This window comes from Camelus bactrianus, chromosome 10, assembly GCF_048773025.1.
Source record: "Camelus bactrianus isolate YW-2024 breed Bactrian camel chromosome 10, ASM4877302v1, whole genome shotgun sequence".
In the NCBI taxonomy this organism is placed as follows: Eukaryota; Metazoa; Chordata; class Mammalia; order Artiodactyla; family Camelidae; genus Camelus; species Camelus bactrianus.
Genome location: NC_133548.1, coordinates 2508396 through 2524854, shown reverse-complemented (window position 1 = coordinate 2524854; position 16459 = coordinate 2508396). Strand labels below are relative to the sequence as shown.

Below are 16459 nucleotides of genomic sequence, written 5' to 3'. Positions count from 1 at the left end.
GACCGAGGCCCTGGGGTCGGCAGAGGAGATGCTGGCTGGCCCCGGCACCTGGGCCCCAGGTCCAAGAAGGATGCATCTGGGTCTTGAAACAAAATGGCACCTTCACACAAGTCTCGTGCGTGACTCTTGGGGTCCTGGCTCAGTGTGTGGCCTGGCAGGATGGCCGTGAGCCGTGAGCCCTGATTTGTCCCGACTGCAGGAGACCGTGCCCTTTGGGGACGCTGTGCTCACTACCCTGGACACCTGCATCGGGAGTGAGGTCTGTGAGGAGCTCTGGACGCCCCGCAGGTCAGCCCCGCCTTCCTCGCTGTCAGTTCCCCAACCTTGCTGGGCCCTGAGGACCGGAGATGTGCAGGCTTCCTGGCGGGCTTGCAGGGCTGGGGGGTCAGGCTGGGGAGGTCACCGGTCTCCCCTTCACCCTTCTCTGCCCGCAGCCCGCATGTCGACATGGGCCTGGATGGCGTGGAGATCTTCACCAACGCCTCGGGCAGCCACCACGTGCTGCGCAAAGCCCACGCCAGGGTGGATCTGGTGACCATGGCAACCACCAAGGTAGGAGGCGACCGGGATGCTGGGGTGTGTCTGTCTCCTACCTGTGGCCGTCAAGCGGCTCCTGGGCTCACGGCCCAGCCGCCCAGCTTCTGGGCCCTTGACCAGCACACTGGTCTTGGGACGAGTGACACGGTGACCGGGAACCAGGGTGCTCGTGGGCACCGCAGCAGCAGGGCCCGGGGAAGGCCTATAAGTTGGCGGCAGCACGACTCGAGGGGCCGGGATTGCACGTTCACGGGTCAAGGCTGCGTTCAGCCAAGCCGGGTTTGACTCTCAGCTTTGCGACGTGGGGCTTGTCTTCTCTGAACCTCCACCTCTTCTCCTGTCCAACAGAGGTGACAGCGCCCACCTTGAAGTGTTGTTGGGAGGTGAAATGGACACTTAATGAGGCACCTGGTACCTTGGCGGCCAGGAAATCACAGCGGCGAGGCGTTGCCTGGACGCAGGCATTTTCTTTACTGGGTTGGGGGTGGCGTCTGAGGCTTCATACGTTTGGGCTGGTGGAGGGTGAGGCTGGGGGACCACAGCTGACCATTGCCATCTGCCCTGCATTTTCCAGAACGGTGGGATTTACTTGCTGGCCAACCAGAAGGGCTGTGACGGGGACCGGCTGTACTATGACGGCTGTGCCATGATCGCCATGAACGGCAGCATCTTTGCCCAGGGATCGCAGTTCTCCCTGGACGACGTGGTACGTGGCACGCACTGGCCCAGCCACGGCGGCTGGAGCAGCGTGTGCTCCTTTCCCGGTTGGTTCTGTCCTTCAGGGCCGTGTTCTCCATTCTCTCCCGTAACCAGGGTGTCCAGTGCAGCCCCGGGGTCTTGCTGGTTTTGATTGCTTCCTCTCTCATTGGTGAGGGAGGGACTCCCACCTCGAGGTTACAGGGGTGGCCCCACACAGCACGCTGGACAGATGAGACCCAAGGCGGTTTATCTGCTACAGGGGGAGGAGGACGCCTCGGCCTGCAGGGTCCCCCTGAGGCTGTCCTTGGGCCCCAGGGAGATGCCAGGCACTGGGGAGGAGCAGGCTTTGTGACAGCAGGTGGATGACCCCTGGGTCCTCGGGAGGAGGTGATGGGTTTGTATGAAGAAACCTCGGCTGGTGGGGAACTGAAGTGGCCCCTCGGGAATGAGCAGGCTCCATGCCTGGTCCCCGCGATAAGAGGGTCGTTTGGCTGGGGGAGCTCGACCCGGGAGCAGAGCGGGGAGGGGCTTGCAGGTGGGGCTCCCCAGAGGCCAAGGCAGCACGTGTAGGTACCCGGCGGCTGCTGGAACGTCATTCTAAGTGAGGTAAGCCAGAAAGAAAAAGAAAAAGACCATGTGACATCACTCGTGTGTGGAATCTAAAAAAATGACGCAAATGAACTTATTTACAAAGCAGAAACAGACTCACAGACGTAGAGAACAAACTCATGGTTGCCAGTGGGTAAAGAGGGTGGGAAGGGGTAAACTGTGAATTTGAAAATGCACCTCTTGGGGAGTGATGGAAATGTGGTGGTGGTTTCATGGGCATAGACACCTATCAAAATTCATCAAATCGTACTTCCGAAGTATATGTAGTTTACTGTACAGGAATCAGACCACAATAAAGGTGTTAAAAACTAATCGAAAAATAAAACAAAACAGAATAAAATAAAATAATAAATGGATCCAAAAAAAGGGGCAGCACATGTTGGCTGTGGGCTGCGTGAGGCCCCGCCCCCCAGTCCTGGAAGCAGGCATGGAGACAGAATTGTGTCCTGTGCCGTGATGAATGGGTCACCGGCACGTGTCTCAGGTCGGCAGGAGTTCTGGTGGCCACAAGAGGAAAGGGCGTGGGACCCACAGGACCACGGCTGTCCCCTCTCCCTGAGCCTGCAGTCCCTGCCTCAGAAGGTGTGACTCACCGTCTGCAACTTGGCACACCTATGAGAACAAATTAGATGTGTGAGTGAAAAAAAAAACAAACGGAAATCACAATTTATTTTTGAAACTGCCTTCTCCAGGAAGTCCTCACTGCCACGTTGGATTTGGAGGACGTCAGAAGCTACAGGGCGGAGATTTCGTCTCGAAACCTGGAGGTGAGCGCTTAGACACACGCATAGGATGCTCATCAGCAATGGTTTTTGATGACAGCTTTATTGAGCTGTCACTCCCACAGCGCACAGTTCACTGATTTCAGCACAAGGCTCCATATTTTTAGTATATTCATGGAGTTAAGCAGCGTCACCACGATCAGTGTCAGAGCATTCTCATCACCCAGAAGAAACCGGCCCCATCAGCCGTCCCTCCCCATTCACCCCCCCATCCCCCAGCAACCTCGTCTGCGCTCTGTCCCCAAGGATTTGCCTGTTCTGGTCACGTGATGTAAATGGAGTCCTGTACCATGTGGCCTTGTGCATCCGACTCCTTTCACTGAGAGTAATGTCTTCGAGGTTCATCCCTGCTGTAGCGTGTCGGGGCTTTTATTCCTTTTCCTGGCCGAATAATATTCCACTGGGTGGATAGACCACCTGGTGTTTATCCGTTCTTCTGTCGGTGGTCATTTCGACCACTTCCACTCTTTGTCTCCGATGAGCCTAGCAGCCGTTGGTGGACGTAGGCCCAGGTTTTTGCGTGGATGTTTGCGTGTCTCCGGGTTGTATGTCTGAGACTGGACTTGAGGGATCACATGATGATTCTATGTTAAACTATTGGTGGCCCTGCCAGGCTCTCCTCAGCTGCTGCCCCATCTCAGGTACCCCCCAGCACTGACGGAGGGCTCTGGGTCCCCCACTTCCCCCCAGCACTGAGGGAGGGTTCCAGGTCCCCCACTTCCCCCCCAGTACTGAGGGAGGGGCTCTGGGTCCTCCACGTCCCCCCCAGCACTGAGGGAGGGCTCTGGGTCTCCCACTTCCCCCCCAGTACTGAGGGAGGGGCTCTGGGTCCCCCACTTCCCCCCCAGCACTGAGGGAGGGGCTCCGGGTCCCCCACCTCCCCCCCCAGCACTGCTGCATCGTCTCCCTGTTCTGTGGGTCCCAGTGGCTGAACGGTCCCCACTGGGTCCTGAGCTGTGTTTCCCACTGGCTGGTAGAGTCCAGCTCTGCGGTCATCTCAGGAGCCAGAGTGGCTTCCAGCCCTGAGGGGTGTCCTTTGCCACAACTCTCCACCCCAAGGCCAGCAAGGTGAGCCCCTACCCCCGTGTGAAGGTGGACTTCGCCCTCTCGTGCCACGAGGACTTGCTGGAGCCGCTGTCTGAGCCAGTTGAGTGGAAATACCACAGTCCTGCTGAGGAGATCAGGTGGGGCCCATTGTGGGGGGCGGTGGGGGCAGGGTCCTGTGCTTCCCAAGGGCACCCCCTCCATCCCGTCCTGCCCCGGGTGGTGGCCCAGAGCCTGAGCTTGGGTGGGACAAGGCCACGCTCTGTGATGCTGCGGCCACACCGCCTGGCTCCCACGCCCAGCCCTGCCCATTCTGTGCACTGGGCCCTTGGGCACAAAGACACTGTCATTTCCTTTCTGTGCCTCAGTTTCCCCATTTCAAAATGGGCCCAATCACTTACCTACCTCCCCGGGCTGTACAAGGCTTCAAACGCTTTCATTTACACGAACTGCTTAGAACAGGCTGGTGCGTCGTGACAGCCCAGCCACGGCTGGCGGGTCTCGTGGGCACTGCGTCCGCCTTGGCCCCGGCCCCCAGGTCACCAGCTCCCAAGCTAACATTTCCCGCTGTTCCCCAGCCTCGGACCTGCATGCTGGCTCTGGGACTTCTTAAGACGTAGCCAACAGGTAAACCGTCAGTGCCTCACCAGCTCCCTGTGCTCCTTCCGCTGGTTGGTCCGTGTTTGAGGTTTTTACAGCAAGCGTCTCCACCCTCCCTCAGTTGGGAGCCTGGTGTCCCCTAGCCAGAGGCCAGAGGACACGTGTCCTGAGGTTCGGCTCCATCTTTGGGGCCCCGTCTGATAGCGCTGATTACGAGACCCCCCGTGTCCTGCTAGCTTTGTGGTCACGCGCGTCTGTCGTTTCCCACGGAGACTCGGCCTTAGGCACTCTGCACAGCGGAGCTGTCTCTGCCTCCTGGAAGGTCCACTCTGAGACGTGTGGGGCATCTTTCTTCCTCCCACAGTGGAAGCGTTTCGTGGGCGCTTATCAGGGTTTGCGGGTGGAGCCGGGCTCATCTCTGGGCACCTTGCTTCTCCGAGGCTCTGCTCACACCGCCTTTGGTTGGCTGTTCCAGGCGGGGTTTCTGCTGCCCCTGAGTGGCGGGGTGGACAGCGCGGCCACCGCCTGCCTCGTCTACTCCATGTGCCGCCAGGTCTGTGAGGCTGTGAAGGACGGAAGTAGGTGGCGTTCATGGCCCGAGCAGGTCTGGGGGGTGAGCCGCTGGGATGCCCACGGGAGGAGCAGAGGGAAAACCCAGGCCCTGAGCATCACAGTGAGGACATGCTTACGTGTCCAAGTCTGGGGACAGCGAGGCCATTAAATAGTCCCTTCCAGGCCTTTGGACCCATGTGGCCGTGTCCATCAGGCCACAGATGCCTGCCGCCCCGTGGAAGGAACAGGGGCTCTGGAGTCAGGCAACCCAGGTCACATCCTCCTGCCCTGTGCGGTGACGCTGACCATTCCCTTAGTGTACACAACTGAGAAACAGGCATCGTGACGCTGACCTGGCGAGCCTCCGGGCGGTGCAGAGGGACTGAACTGTGCAGGCACCTCGCACACAGCACGTGCCCTTCCGTCCCATGGTTTTCAGATCGGGAAGTGCTGGCCGACGTCCGGACCATCGTGGACCAGCCCAGCTACACACCCCAGGACCCCCGAGAGCTCTGCGGACGCATTCTGACCACCTGCTACATGGCCGGCGAGAACTCCTCCCGGGAGACATGCGACCGGGCCAAAGAGCTGGCGCAGCAGGTCGGAAGGTAGGGCGAGTCACTGGCGTTGGGCACGGACAGGCGGCGGCGACCTCGGGAAGCCCCACCTGAGACAGCACGTGTGAGTCAGTGAGCAATGGATGTTGGGCACGCTTCTGCTCTCTTGGTTTGAGCCGGCTTTTCTGGAAGCCGTCTGTCAGTGCTGCCCGATCCTCGTCGCGTCTCAGATTTCCACCCCCTTCCCCTCCTTGCATCCCTGTGGGCTCATGTGCTCCACGTGGGAGCACGTGGATCCTGGGGGAGTGACCTCCCCCACTGCCCCTCCCACGCGGCGGTCCCTGCACCTGAGGGAGGCGTAGAGAGGGCGTCTTGGTTCCATTCGGAATGTTCCGTTTATTCTGCCTCCAAGGGAAAAATGGGGAGCTGCCCATCCTGTGTGCGGAACTCGGCCCAAAACTGGCCCCCACCCAGCAATTCTGCTCCCAGGGGCAGACCCAAAGGGATTGAAAGTAGGGACACGAACAGATGTTTGCACGCCCACATCTGCAGCAGCGTGTTCACAGCAGCCAAACAACTCGCATAGGCATCAGCAGTTGAATAGATTTTAAAAATGTGGTTTGTTCGTACAAGGGGATATTATTCAGCCTTAAAAGGAGTGAAGCGCTGACGCAGGTCATGATACGAATGAAATAAGCCAGACTCCAGAGGACAGCTAGACGTGTGGTTCCACTTCTGTGAAATGCCCAGAACAGGCAAATCCACGGCGACAGAAAGTGTGTTTGTCATCAGGGGCTGAGAGCAGGGGGAGGGGGAGTGGCTGCTGGTGGGCACGGGGTTTCCTTTTGGGGTGATGGGAAGGTTCTGGAACTAGAGGTGGTGGTTGCACAACGCGATGAACGTACCAAACGCCGCTGAGCTGTGGTGGGCTTTGTGCTCCGTGTGCCCGCCGTACACACAGCCCTGCTTTCCCCTTCCAGCCACCACCTCGGTCTCAACATCGATCCAGCCGTGAAGGCCATCGTGGGCATCTTCAGCCTGGTGACGGGGAAAAGCCCTCTGTTTGCGGCTCACGGAGGCAGCAGCCGGGAGAACCTGGCGCTGCAGAACGTGCAGGTGTGGGTCCCAGATGGGGCCGCTGTCACCGCGCCGAGTAGGGGTCAGTGCTGGGGTCTGCAGCCTGCCTGTTAGAGACACGGATCAGGCAGCGTCATGGACAGGATGGGCTCTGGGCGTGTGTTGGGGCAGGAAGGTGAGAGCGTGTGAATGTACGTGCATCTGCGTGAGTCTGTGAGTGCGGGCAATCTGTGCGTTTTCCGCATCTCCGGGAGCGGCTCAGACTCCGCCCTGCCACCCGGGCAGCAGCAGGGGAGCTGGACCCTGGCCAGCTGGTGGAGGGGAGGAGGGGCTGAGCTGCAGCTGCTGGGGTCTGTCCATCTCTCTGTCCCCTGTCTGCGGGTGCAGGTAGCCTTTCCCTCCTATGGAAATGCCGGGGGGGCCGAGGTCTCTCCCAGCTGGCTTTACAGCCTGGTCTCATCACCGCCCAAGCTCTCTCTCTGGTCCTCCCATCTCTGCACTGAATGCAGGAGCAACACCCCCGGGGGGAGAGCCATGGGCTCGCAGACCTCTGGACACTTGAAGCTCTTGCGTTGCTTTACCTTCCTGTCCTCCTGAGGTGGTGGGGTGGCGGGGAGAGCCCTTCTCTGAGCTGCGCCAGGAGGGGACCTTAAGCGCACCCTCTCCCGCCCTGCACGGTAATGTGCCCTCTTGTGGCCCAGGCGCGCGTGAGGATGGTCGTCGCCTACCTTTTCGCTCAGCTGAGCCTCTGGTCTCGGGGTGCTCGAGGCGGGCTTCTCGTGCTCGGATCTGCCAACGTGGACGAGAGGTGCGTACGGCCCCTGCCCTGAAAGGGTCTCCGGGGTGGCCCGAGGCCAGTCCTGCAGGGTCTGTCCCCGACACTCTGTTAGCTCCTGATGCATCTCTGAGAGCAGTTGAGGGTGGTAGAGACACGGGGTGACATGAAAATGGTAACTCCTGGCCCTGTTTCTGCCATCGGCCATCCCCTTAACGGGACAGGGAGTGACACTCCCTGGGGTTGATCGAAGGAGCCCCACTCGGGCACACGGGGTTTCAATCCTCCGCGTCTGACACCTGGGGGGTCTTACACCCTGGCCCTGCACCCTTGCGGGAGTCTGGAGCGGTGAGGGGTGGGACTTCCTCTTGGACAGTGGGAAAAGGTCAGCTGTGTGACTGCAGGAGGGACAAGGGCCAGGCGGCACCCGCGGCACAGGTGTGGTTCCGTCAGTCCAGACAAGGGGCAGGCAGGTGGAGGAAGCGGCTGTTCTTGATGGTGGACGTTAAGCGTGCGCGTGGGGGTTGTTGAGAAAGGCAGGAGACAGAGCCTGGAGGCCCTGTAAAGTGAGGACGCCACCGAGGAGAGGCAGCCGACCCAGTGGCTTGCTGAGCAATGGCCTCAGAGGCGGGCGGGCTTGGGGTGGGGATGGGGAGGTGAGGAGGAATGGACCCACCACAGGGGCGTATGAGCGTCACGGGGCTGCTGTGATAAGCGGCCACGGAGGCAGTGGCTTCAAACACAGACGTGCTGTCTCAGTTCTGTAGGGCAGGAGCTCAACGCAGATCTCACTGGGCCAGATGCAAGGGGTCGGGAGCTGGTTCCTCCTGGAGGCCGCAGGGGCAGATCCATTCCTTGCCCTTTCCAGCTTCCGCAGGCCCCGGCATCCCTTGGCTTGTGGCCACCTCCTCTGTGTGCAATGCCAGCAGTGCAGAATCTCTGTCTCTTTCCTCTGGGAGCACAGCTTCCTCTAATTCTGACCCCCACCCCTGCCCCTCTCTTCCACTTTGAAGGACCCTTGTGATTGCATTTAGAGCTGACCCCATAATCCGGAGTAACCACCCCATCTCAGGGTCCTCAACTTAACCACATCTGCAAAGCCCCCTTTGCCCTGTGTAGTGCGTACACATTCCAGGGATTGGGACGTGGGCATCTTGGGGGACTAGTCTGCCCATAGGAGGGATCCAGGAGTGGGGAGCTGGCCCCGCTCTGTTGGCTCAGGCCCACGTGCGCTGAGGTCCTGCCAGCCCTCCCAAGGACCTCAGTCCCTCTGCTTTCCACTCCACTGGTGCTGGCCCTCCCCTCTCAGACTGGCTGCTGGTCATTCCCAAACCTGTCTCCCGGCCCAGACGTCTCCTCTGGCATGCCGGATACCTCTTCTCCGCTGCCTGCCCCAGCACATCCGACTGCTCCAGGACCCTCAAATCTGCCAAGCTCTGGCTCCACGGCCCCTGGAAGAAGCTAGCCTTTGGATGCCGAGGGACTGGGTGGCCAGGCCCCCAAGTCTGTGGAACCTGCAGCCCCTCGGCCCTGCTGCATCAGACCCCATGTTCTGTCTCCCGCTGCAGCCTCCTTGGCTACCTGACCAAGTATGACTGCTCCAGTGCAGACATCAACCCCATAGGTGGGATAAGCAAGACGGACCTGAAAGACTTCGTCCAGTTCTGCATGGAGAGCTTCCAGCTCCCCGCCCTGCAGAGGTGTGTGTGCACCTGCGAGACCACGGCTGTGGTCCCCGAGCCACTGGGTGCAGGTTTCAGTGCAGCCGGCCGCCCTCGCCCCACTCAGATACCTTCCATGGCTCCTTATTGCCTGATGGAAGTGGTCCTGCCCTTCTCGTGACCAGGCACCCCCTTCCTTCTGGTCAGAGCACCCCAGGTCCCCTGGTTCTGGCCAGACCAGGCAGCCACCCCCACACCCATCATAAGGCAGGGAGGTCTGTGCAGCCCTCCACCTCTGAGCAGAGAGCCTGGTGCTCTGATGGTTCCTGCTGAGTTGATTTAATACCCAGGCATTGAAACTGACCTCTGCGTGTCTCGGCCGCAGCATCCTGGTAGCCCCACCCACTGCTGAACTGGAGCCCTTGGCCAGTGGACAGGTGTCCCAGACAGACGAGGTAATGGTGAGGGCTTTGTCCCCCTGCTTCTTCCCCCACGTCCCTGCTCCTGGGTTCTTTCACTGCCTCCTTTTTGCCCCAAGGAATTGTGTCCCATTGCTGAGCTCCTGGCCTGGGAGCAGGGGCTCAGTGTCAGTCCATTGCTGGCCTTTGACCTTTCAATGCAGGGCTCTCGAGGTCGGGGTCCAGAGTGAGGGCGATGAGGTGAGTGTGAGGCAGAGTGAGGACAAAGAATGAGGTCCCTCAGGTGTTCTCCATCCCATCCTGGCCTTTCGATTGGGACTGGTTGGCCAGAGGCTGTGGTTTGCAGCTTTAGTGGGTGCTGGCGGAAGTGGCCCTGGACTGTCCTAAGATCCATGACAGCAGACTTTCCTGCCTCTGTTCCTTTGGTCACAAAGATTCACCCCTGTATTTTCTTCCGAGAGTTGTATGGCTTTCGCCCTGACGTCGGGCTCTGTGGTCTAGTTAATTTTGTGTGCGGTGTGAGGAAGGGATCCGCTTTCACCCCCTTTGGCAGGTATCCAGAGTCCCAGCCCCTCTGGGTGAAAAGACTGGCTCCCCCCATTGGGTTGTCTAGTGTCCTTGCTGCAAGTCAGTTGACTGGAAGCATGAGGGTTTATTTCTGGATCTGCTCCGTTGATCCATATGCCTAATGCCAGCCGCACACTGCCTCGACCACTGCAGCTCTGCACCAAGTTTTGAAATCAGGAAGTGTGGGTCCACCTACTTCGTTACTCTTTTAAAGAGTTTTGAATTCCCATATGAATTTGGAACTCAGCTTTGTCAGTTTCTATCCAAAAAAAAAAAAAAATAGCCAGTGTGGATTTTCTTAACAATTACCTTGACTCTGTAGATCATCCTGGTGGAAATTACCATCTTATTTTTTTTTTATTGAAGTAGAGTTGATTTACAATGTTGCGTTAGTTTCTGGTGTACAGCACAGTGATTGAGTCACACATATACATGCATGTTCTTTTCCGTATTCTTTTCCATCATGGTTTATTACATTATTGAGTGTACGCCCCTGTGCTGGGCAGTAGGACCTTGCTGTTGACCTGTTTTATGTGTGGTAGTGTGTATCATTAATTCCAAACTCCCAATTTACCCCTCCCCCAGCCCTCTTCCCCTGTAGTAATCATGTTTGTTTTCTATGTCTGCGCGTCTGTTTCATAAATAAGTTCGTTTGTGTCATATTTTAGATCCCACATGTCAGTGTCATACAATATTTTTCTTTTTTTCTGTCTGGCTTATTCTACTTAGAATGACAATCTCCAGTTCCATCCATGTTGCTGCAAATGGCGTTGTTTCATTCTGTCTATGGCTGAGGAGCATTCCACTGTATAAAGATACCACATCATCTTTGTCCAGTCATCTGTCGATGGACACTTAGGTTGCCTCCATGTCTTGGCTGTTGTAAACAGTGCTGCTGTGAACACCGGGGTGCAGTGTCTTTTCAACTTGGCCTTTTCCCCAGACACATGCCCAAGAGTGGGATTGCTGGATCATGTGGGGAATTGCCACCTCAATAAGAATATTAAACCTTCTGACTGGTGAATGCGAGACATCTTCCCTTTCATTTAGGTTTTCTTTGAGCCGCTCAACAACGTCTTGTCTTCTTCAGCGTGTCAGTGCGCCCTTCTTTGGTTGAACGTATTTCCTGCTGATAGCGCTGTGAGTGGCGTTGTTCCCTCCGCTCGCTGCCAGGGCGCAGAAACACAGTTGACTTTCTCTGTTGTTTCCTAGTCCCTGTGCACTTGATTTCTTCTCCAGCTGCACCGTCTGCTTCCTTCTGCGTTAGGCTTCATGCTCCTCTCCCAGTGTCGTGGGCGGGGGGGCAGGTTGTTGACTGGAGATCCTTTCCGATGGGCGATGATAACCATGGATTTCCGTCTTAGCACTGCTGTCACTGCGCCCCCTGAGTTTCGGTTTCCTGCGTCTCCATTTTCATTCATCTCAAAGTGCTTCCTAGCATCTCTCAGGGCTGCTTCTTTGACCCTCCTGCTATTTGGGAGTGGCTGGTGCAGGTTTCCCGCACTCGCGCGTTTCTGACGTTGAATTTGAAGTCTGCTGCGTCACGGTCGGAGCCGCCTCCGTCTGGTCTCCCTGCTCTGTGGCCTGGCGTGCGGTCTGTCGTGGAGACTGCCCCACGTGCACTCGAGAGGCTGTCACTCTGGCTGCTGAGTGGCACGTCCCGGGGTTTCTGTCGGTCTAGTGCTTTGCAGTGTCGTCCAGTCTTCTGTTTCCTTGTTGATTTTTTTGGTCTAGTTCGATCCATTATTGAAAGTGGAGAACTGAAGTCTCCAACTATGATTGCTGAATTCAAGGTATCAAAATGTCACCAGAGAAGACGATATTCAATACCTTGTAATAGCCTATAATGAAAAAGAATATGAAAAAGAAGGGGGAGCATATAGCTCAGTGGTAGAGCGCATGCTTAGCATACACCAGGTTCTGGGTTCAATCCCCAGTACCTCCTCTAAAAACAAATAAATAAGTAAACCTAATGACCTCCCCCAACCAAAAACAAAAAAAAAGTCAGAATATGAAAAAGAAGATGTATGTATATTTGTGTGCATATATGTATGTAGATCTGTCACTGAATCACTGTGCTGTACGCCAGAAATTAACACATTATAAATCGACTCTAATTCAATAAATTAGTTAACTTAATTAAATAATAATTAATTTATAATTAATAATCAGTAATAATTAATAATAACTAATTTAATTTACTGTCACTCGAAAATATTCTTTTCATGCAAAAGAAAGCGACGAAGGGACCGCCGTACCGGGCCCGTCGGAGGCTCGGAGCTCAGCCGGGCGGGAGAGACGAGGTCATGGTCCCTGAAACGCTCACGGCCCCTGGAGGGACAGACCACAGGAAATAACCGTGGTGGCCCCAGGTAGCCGGGTCTGTCGGCAGAATCGACCCGGCTTACCCAATGGTGGCAGCGTCCCTTAAACTGGGGTCAGGACAGGCCTCCCCAGGGAGGTGACATTGGCGCTGAGGCCTGAGGGAAGGCCAGGTGGGCAGAGGGGTCCTCCTGCCCCTGCTCGAAGGTGAGGGCTGTCCCGCTGTGTCATGGAAGGCCAGCATCACCATCTGTCCCCCTGATAGGGATTGGGGCAAATGCTGAGAAACAGAGCAGGGGTCCGGCTCGAGTAACCCTCAGTGTGACGCTGACTCCTGAGCAGGGCTGAGGCAGCCCACGGCCTCTAACGTGGCCAGATTTTCATGAGCCTGTTCTGTCTTCTCGGAGACCCCCGTCTTTACGCCAAGTGGGCTTCTTGGTACAGGGCACAGGGCCAGTCCACTTGGGGCCCAGTGCCCAGCAGTGTCCTCATGTTGGTGACCTGGGGCGGCTGTAACAGAACACTACACATGAGGCGGCTTAAAACAGCTGAGCTGCACACCCCCCACCCCTGTTCTGGACGTCGGAATCCAGGGGAGGGGCCTTCCTGCCTCTTCCAGAGTCTGGGGCTCCAGGCGCCCCTGGGCTCCAGTCTCTGCCTCTGTGGTTGCCTGGCCTCTCTGTGTGTCTGAGTCTCTCCTCTTCTGTCTCTTATAAGAACCCCTGTCATTGGATTTAGCCCCTCTGCCCCCAAATCCATGGTGGTCTCATCTCAACATCCTTAATTTCATTCTATCAGCAGAGGCCCTTTTTCCCAATAAATTAGTGACCTGTCAGTCCTGGGGCTCAAGACGTGGACACATCTTTTGTGGAGGCCACAGTTCAGTCCACGCCAGTCTTCAAAACCAGGTGTCTGGTTCTGAGTCATTTTTTTCAGACGTCACCTTGTTTTTGGCCCATCAGTGCTGGGGAGAGAACCCTTGTGTACGCGCGCGGCCCTTTGGGAGGGTCTCCCCTCCCTGGGCCTTGGTTCGTCTCAGGAAGAAGTTTCACGCTCCCCCCAGCGCTGACTCGCCGTCACCGTGTGGCCTCGCAGGAGGACATGGGGATGACGTACGCAGAGCTCTCGGTCTACGGGAGGCTCCGGAAGTTGGCCAAGACCGGGCCCTATGGCATGTTCTGCAAACTCCTCGTCATGTGGAAGGACGTCTGCACCCCCCGACAGGTACACTTGCCCTGGGGGTCGGCAGGGAAGGTCACCTCGTGGCGCTGGATTTGACTCACAGGAGCAGGTGGCCACGGTGTGACCTCAGAACGGTAACGCGCTCGCTCTCTCGGGAACCATGGCCTGGCTCTAAGCTCCTGGCACCCCGGGCGCCCTCCCTGTGCCCTGGCTGAGTCCGTCCGCGTGGGGCTCAGCCACATGGTGACCAGCCGGCTCCTCCCCAGTTTGGGGGCCAGAGGGCAGACTCTGAGGTCAGAATGTCCCTGCTTTTCTGCTAGCTGCCAGGCTTGTTAGGGCTGCGGCCAGCAGATGTGGGCGTCCCCACGGCGCCATCTGCAAGCCTGGTGAAGTACACGTTCCCGGGCCCCTGCTCAGGAACCTGGATCCCTCACAGCTCATCCCGCCGCCCACCCTCACCCCTCCCAAGCCACAGCATCTGTCCAGCCCCGCCCTGGGAACATCCGAACGCGGTGGGAGGGGTGCTGGCAAGACCACCAGACTGGGGTCGTGCCAGCTTTGCGGACCTCACGCCCTGTGCATCCCTTGCCCCCCACCAGGTGGCAGACAAGGTGAAGCGGTTTTTCTCGAAGTATTCCATAAACAGACACAAAATGACCACGCTGACCCCCGCATACCACGCCGAGAGCTACAGCCCCGATGACAACAGGTTCGACCTGCGGCCGTTTCTGTACAACACCCGCTGGCCCTGGCAGTTCCGCTGCATAGACAAGCAGGTACCTCCGGCAGGAGCGGGCGCCCTCTGCAGTGAATCTCCTCCATCCAGGACTGAAAAGCTTGTTAAGACACACGGTGGCATTTTTTTACCGCCCTTTTTTCTGCAAAGGAGCCAGTGTGTTGCGAGTCCATCAGCTTGGCACGTGCTGGCGTGGCCGTGCTGGACTCCCGGCTTTGAGGATGCTGAAACGAGCGGTCTGGGTCACTGTGTCAGCATGACGCCAGTCCCGGTCATCTCCAGACAACGGGGCTGTCCAGCTGGCTTCGTGGTTTCTAAGTCATCTGCTTTTCCTTTCTTTTAAAAAATTTTTTTTTAATTTAGGTTTTTTGGGGGGGAGGAGGTCATGAAGTTTATTTATTTATTTATTATTTATCTTTGGAGGCGGTACTGGGGTTGAACCCAGGACTTTGTGCGTGCTAAGCATGCGCTCTACTACTTGAGCTATATCCTCTGCTCCCCCTGCCTTTTTTTCTAATTAATTAATAATAGAACAAAAGAAGGAGGAATAAGATCAGTTTAAGAGGCAAGTCTAGGTCGTTCCCTCCTTCACTTTTCCACGACAGAGAGTGGGGGGCAGCCCCACCCTAGCGCCGGCCGGCCTCCGAGGGGAGGAGGAGAAGGATGGGCGATCAGTGAACACAGGACGCATGAAAGCGAGACACTGTGACGAGAGCAGCGCTGAACTAGAGAATGTGGCGGGGGGGGGGCCGTCCATGAGGAGGTGGCGTGTAAGCCGGATGGAGCCCAGGTAGCACTGCGCGTCCGTGGCGGTGGCTCCCACCCGGGGAACCTCGGTGCCGCCTGGAGGCGTTTCTGGTCGCCGCGTCTGCGGTGGGATGTGGCGCTCCTGCGCCTGGCGGGCAGGGTCCAGGGCTGCCCGGGGTGGCCCCTCCCCCAGCAAAGAATTAGGGAGCGGTGGGGGCTTGGCTCCCACCAAGACACACTCGGAAGTGGGTTCCCCCACGTCAGCCTGAAGGTCCGCAGGTGCAGAAACCTTAGAAGACGCACGCGGGTGGAGATGGGACTCGCCGGCCGTCTCTGGCCCAGCAGCGACCACGGCGCCTGCGCCCGGGCGCGCCCCCCAGACTCTGGGCCCGCCCACGCCTCAGTACCGTGAAGACGCTGTGGCATGGCCGGCGTTTCCAGTCCCGGGACTGCGGCCCTCTTTTGAGGTGAATAGGTGTAGCTGGACCGTGTGCCTGTTGGGGTCTGCGTGGTGACGCTGTCTTCTCACGGCTTCCAGGTTCTCCAGCTGGAGAGGAGGCAGCAGGACCTGGAAGGTGTGGACTGAGGCTGGGTCCTGCACGGAGGACTCCCCTGCCTCGGGGACCCGCCTCTCTGGTGACCACGACTGTGGCCATGAGCTCGGCCCCTCCTGCCCAGAGCAGCGCCTTTTACATATTTCAAGGACATGGATCTTTTCAATCTAGTTCCTTTAAAAAAGGCTGAAATAAAGAGGTTGTGATTCTTAACTCCCGTCTTGAAGCGAGTGTTTTCCCGGCCCCCCGTGCCTCGCCCTGCTGCCCCGGCCCTCACCGGAGCTGAGGGGGAGCTTTCCAGGCAGGGCTGGAGGAGGCCCCGGTTCTGGGGCGCGGCTCCCCGCCCCTCACCCGTCCCCGCAGTCTCTGTAGCTCTGCAGAGCGGCCCCTTCCTCTGTCCTTGCTCTTGCTTCTTCTCGCCAGAAACCAGCCCATTTCCCTGATTTCTGTTTCCTGGGCACCGTCATTGTCATTCTGAGGGCAGAAACCTGTAGCGATATAGATTGGCCTGTGTCCCACGTGCCCAGGGCCAGGCTGGGCCGTCATCAGTCCCTGCCCCCGCAACGTGCTGCCCGAGGGAGAGACCCCTGGGTGGCAGGCAGGCTGCCCGCCGTCCTCGCCGTCCTCCTCCGTCTGTCTTGGTCTCACTGTCCTGGGTTGGTACTGAGTTGAGCAGGGCGATGCTGGGGTGGGCCAAGAGGAAAGGACTGGGCTCTGGTTGTGGGCCTTGAGGAAGATCCAGCCTTGGATCCAAGCAACGCAGCTCAGCCCCCATCCTGCTGGACCCCCCCAGGAGTTCCCGGGACTCCCCAGGAACATTTGCTAGCTGTGTGAGCTTGGACTTTCTGCAGCACATTTACCAAAAGCTTTACCCAAAAAAACCTGGTGAACGAGGGAAGGAATTTATTGGTTGATGTGCTGAGCAGTCCAGGGGGAGTGAAGCTGCAGGTCTGGCCGGACCCAGGGCTTGTGCCACACGCTGGAACTTGTTTCTCTCCTCCCCCGACGCTGCTCAGCCCCTGTCTCTCTGCGCTGGCTT

General features: G+C 57.9%; 1 protein-coding gene across 8 annotated transcripts in view; it reads left to right on the top strand.

Annotated features, from left to right (window-relative positions):
* Positions 1-15633, top strand: part of NADSYN1 (NAD synthetase 1) — a 31077-nt gene extending 15444 nt beyond the window's left edge. For 3 of the 8 annotated variants that reach the window (XM_010956797.3, XM_010956801.3, XM_045517968.2), the window contains 15 exons: positions 200-288; positions 435-552; positions 1112-1243; positions 2538-2612; positions 3687-3811; positions 4250-4298; positions 4747-4849; positions 5263-5431; positions 6361-6496; positions 7159-7265; positions 8801-8932; positions 9279-9348; positions 13297-13425; positions 13983-14159; positions 15405-15633. In XM_010956797.3, coding sequence (XP_010955099.2) covers positions 200-288; positions 435-552; positions 1112-1243; positions 2538-2612; positions 3687-3811; positions 4250-4298; positions 4747-4849; positions 5263-5431; positions 6361-6496; positions 7159-7265; positions 8801-8932; positions 9279-9348; positions 13297-13425; positions 13983-14159; positions 15405-15452 — 1659 coding nt within the window. In that variant the 3' untranslated portion in view covers positions 15453-15633. Of the gene's footprint in view, positions 1-199; positions 289-434; positions 553-1111; positions 1244-2537; positions 2613-3686; positions 3812-4249; positions 4299-4746; positions 4850-5262; positions 5432-6360; positions 6497-7158; positions 7266-8800; positions 8933-9243; positions 9349-13264; positions 13426-13982; positions 14160-15404 lie in introns of those variants that run through there. The other 5 variants (XR_006725486.2, XR_006725487.2, XR_012509485.1 and 2 more) reach the window with 5 other exon arrangements.
* The last annotated feature ends 826 nt before the right edge of the window (positions 15634-16459 follow it).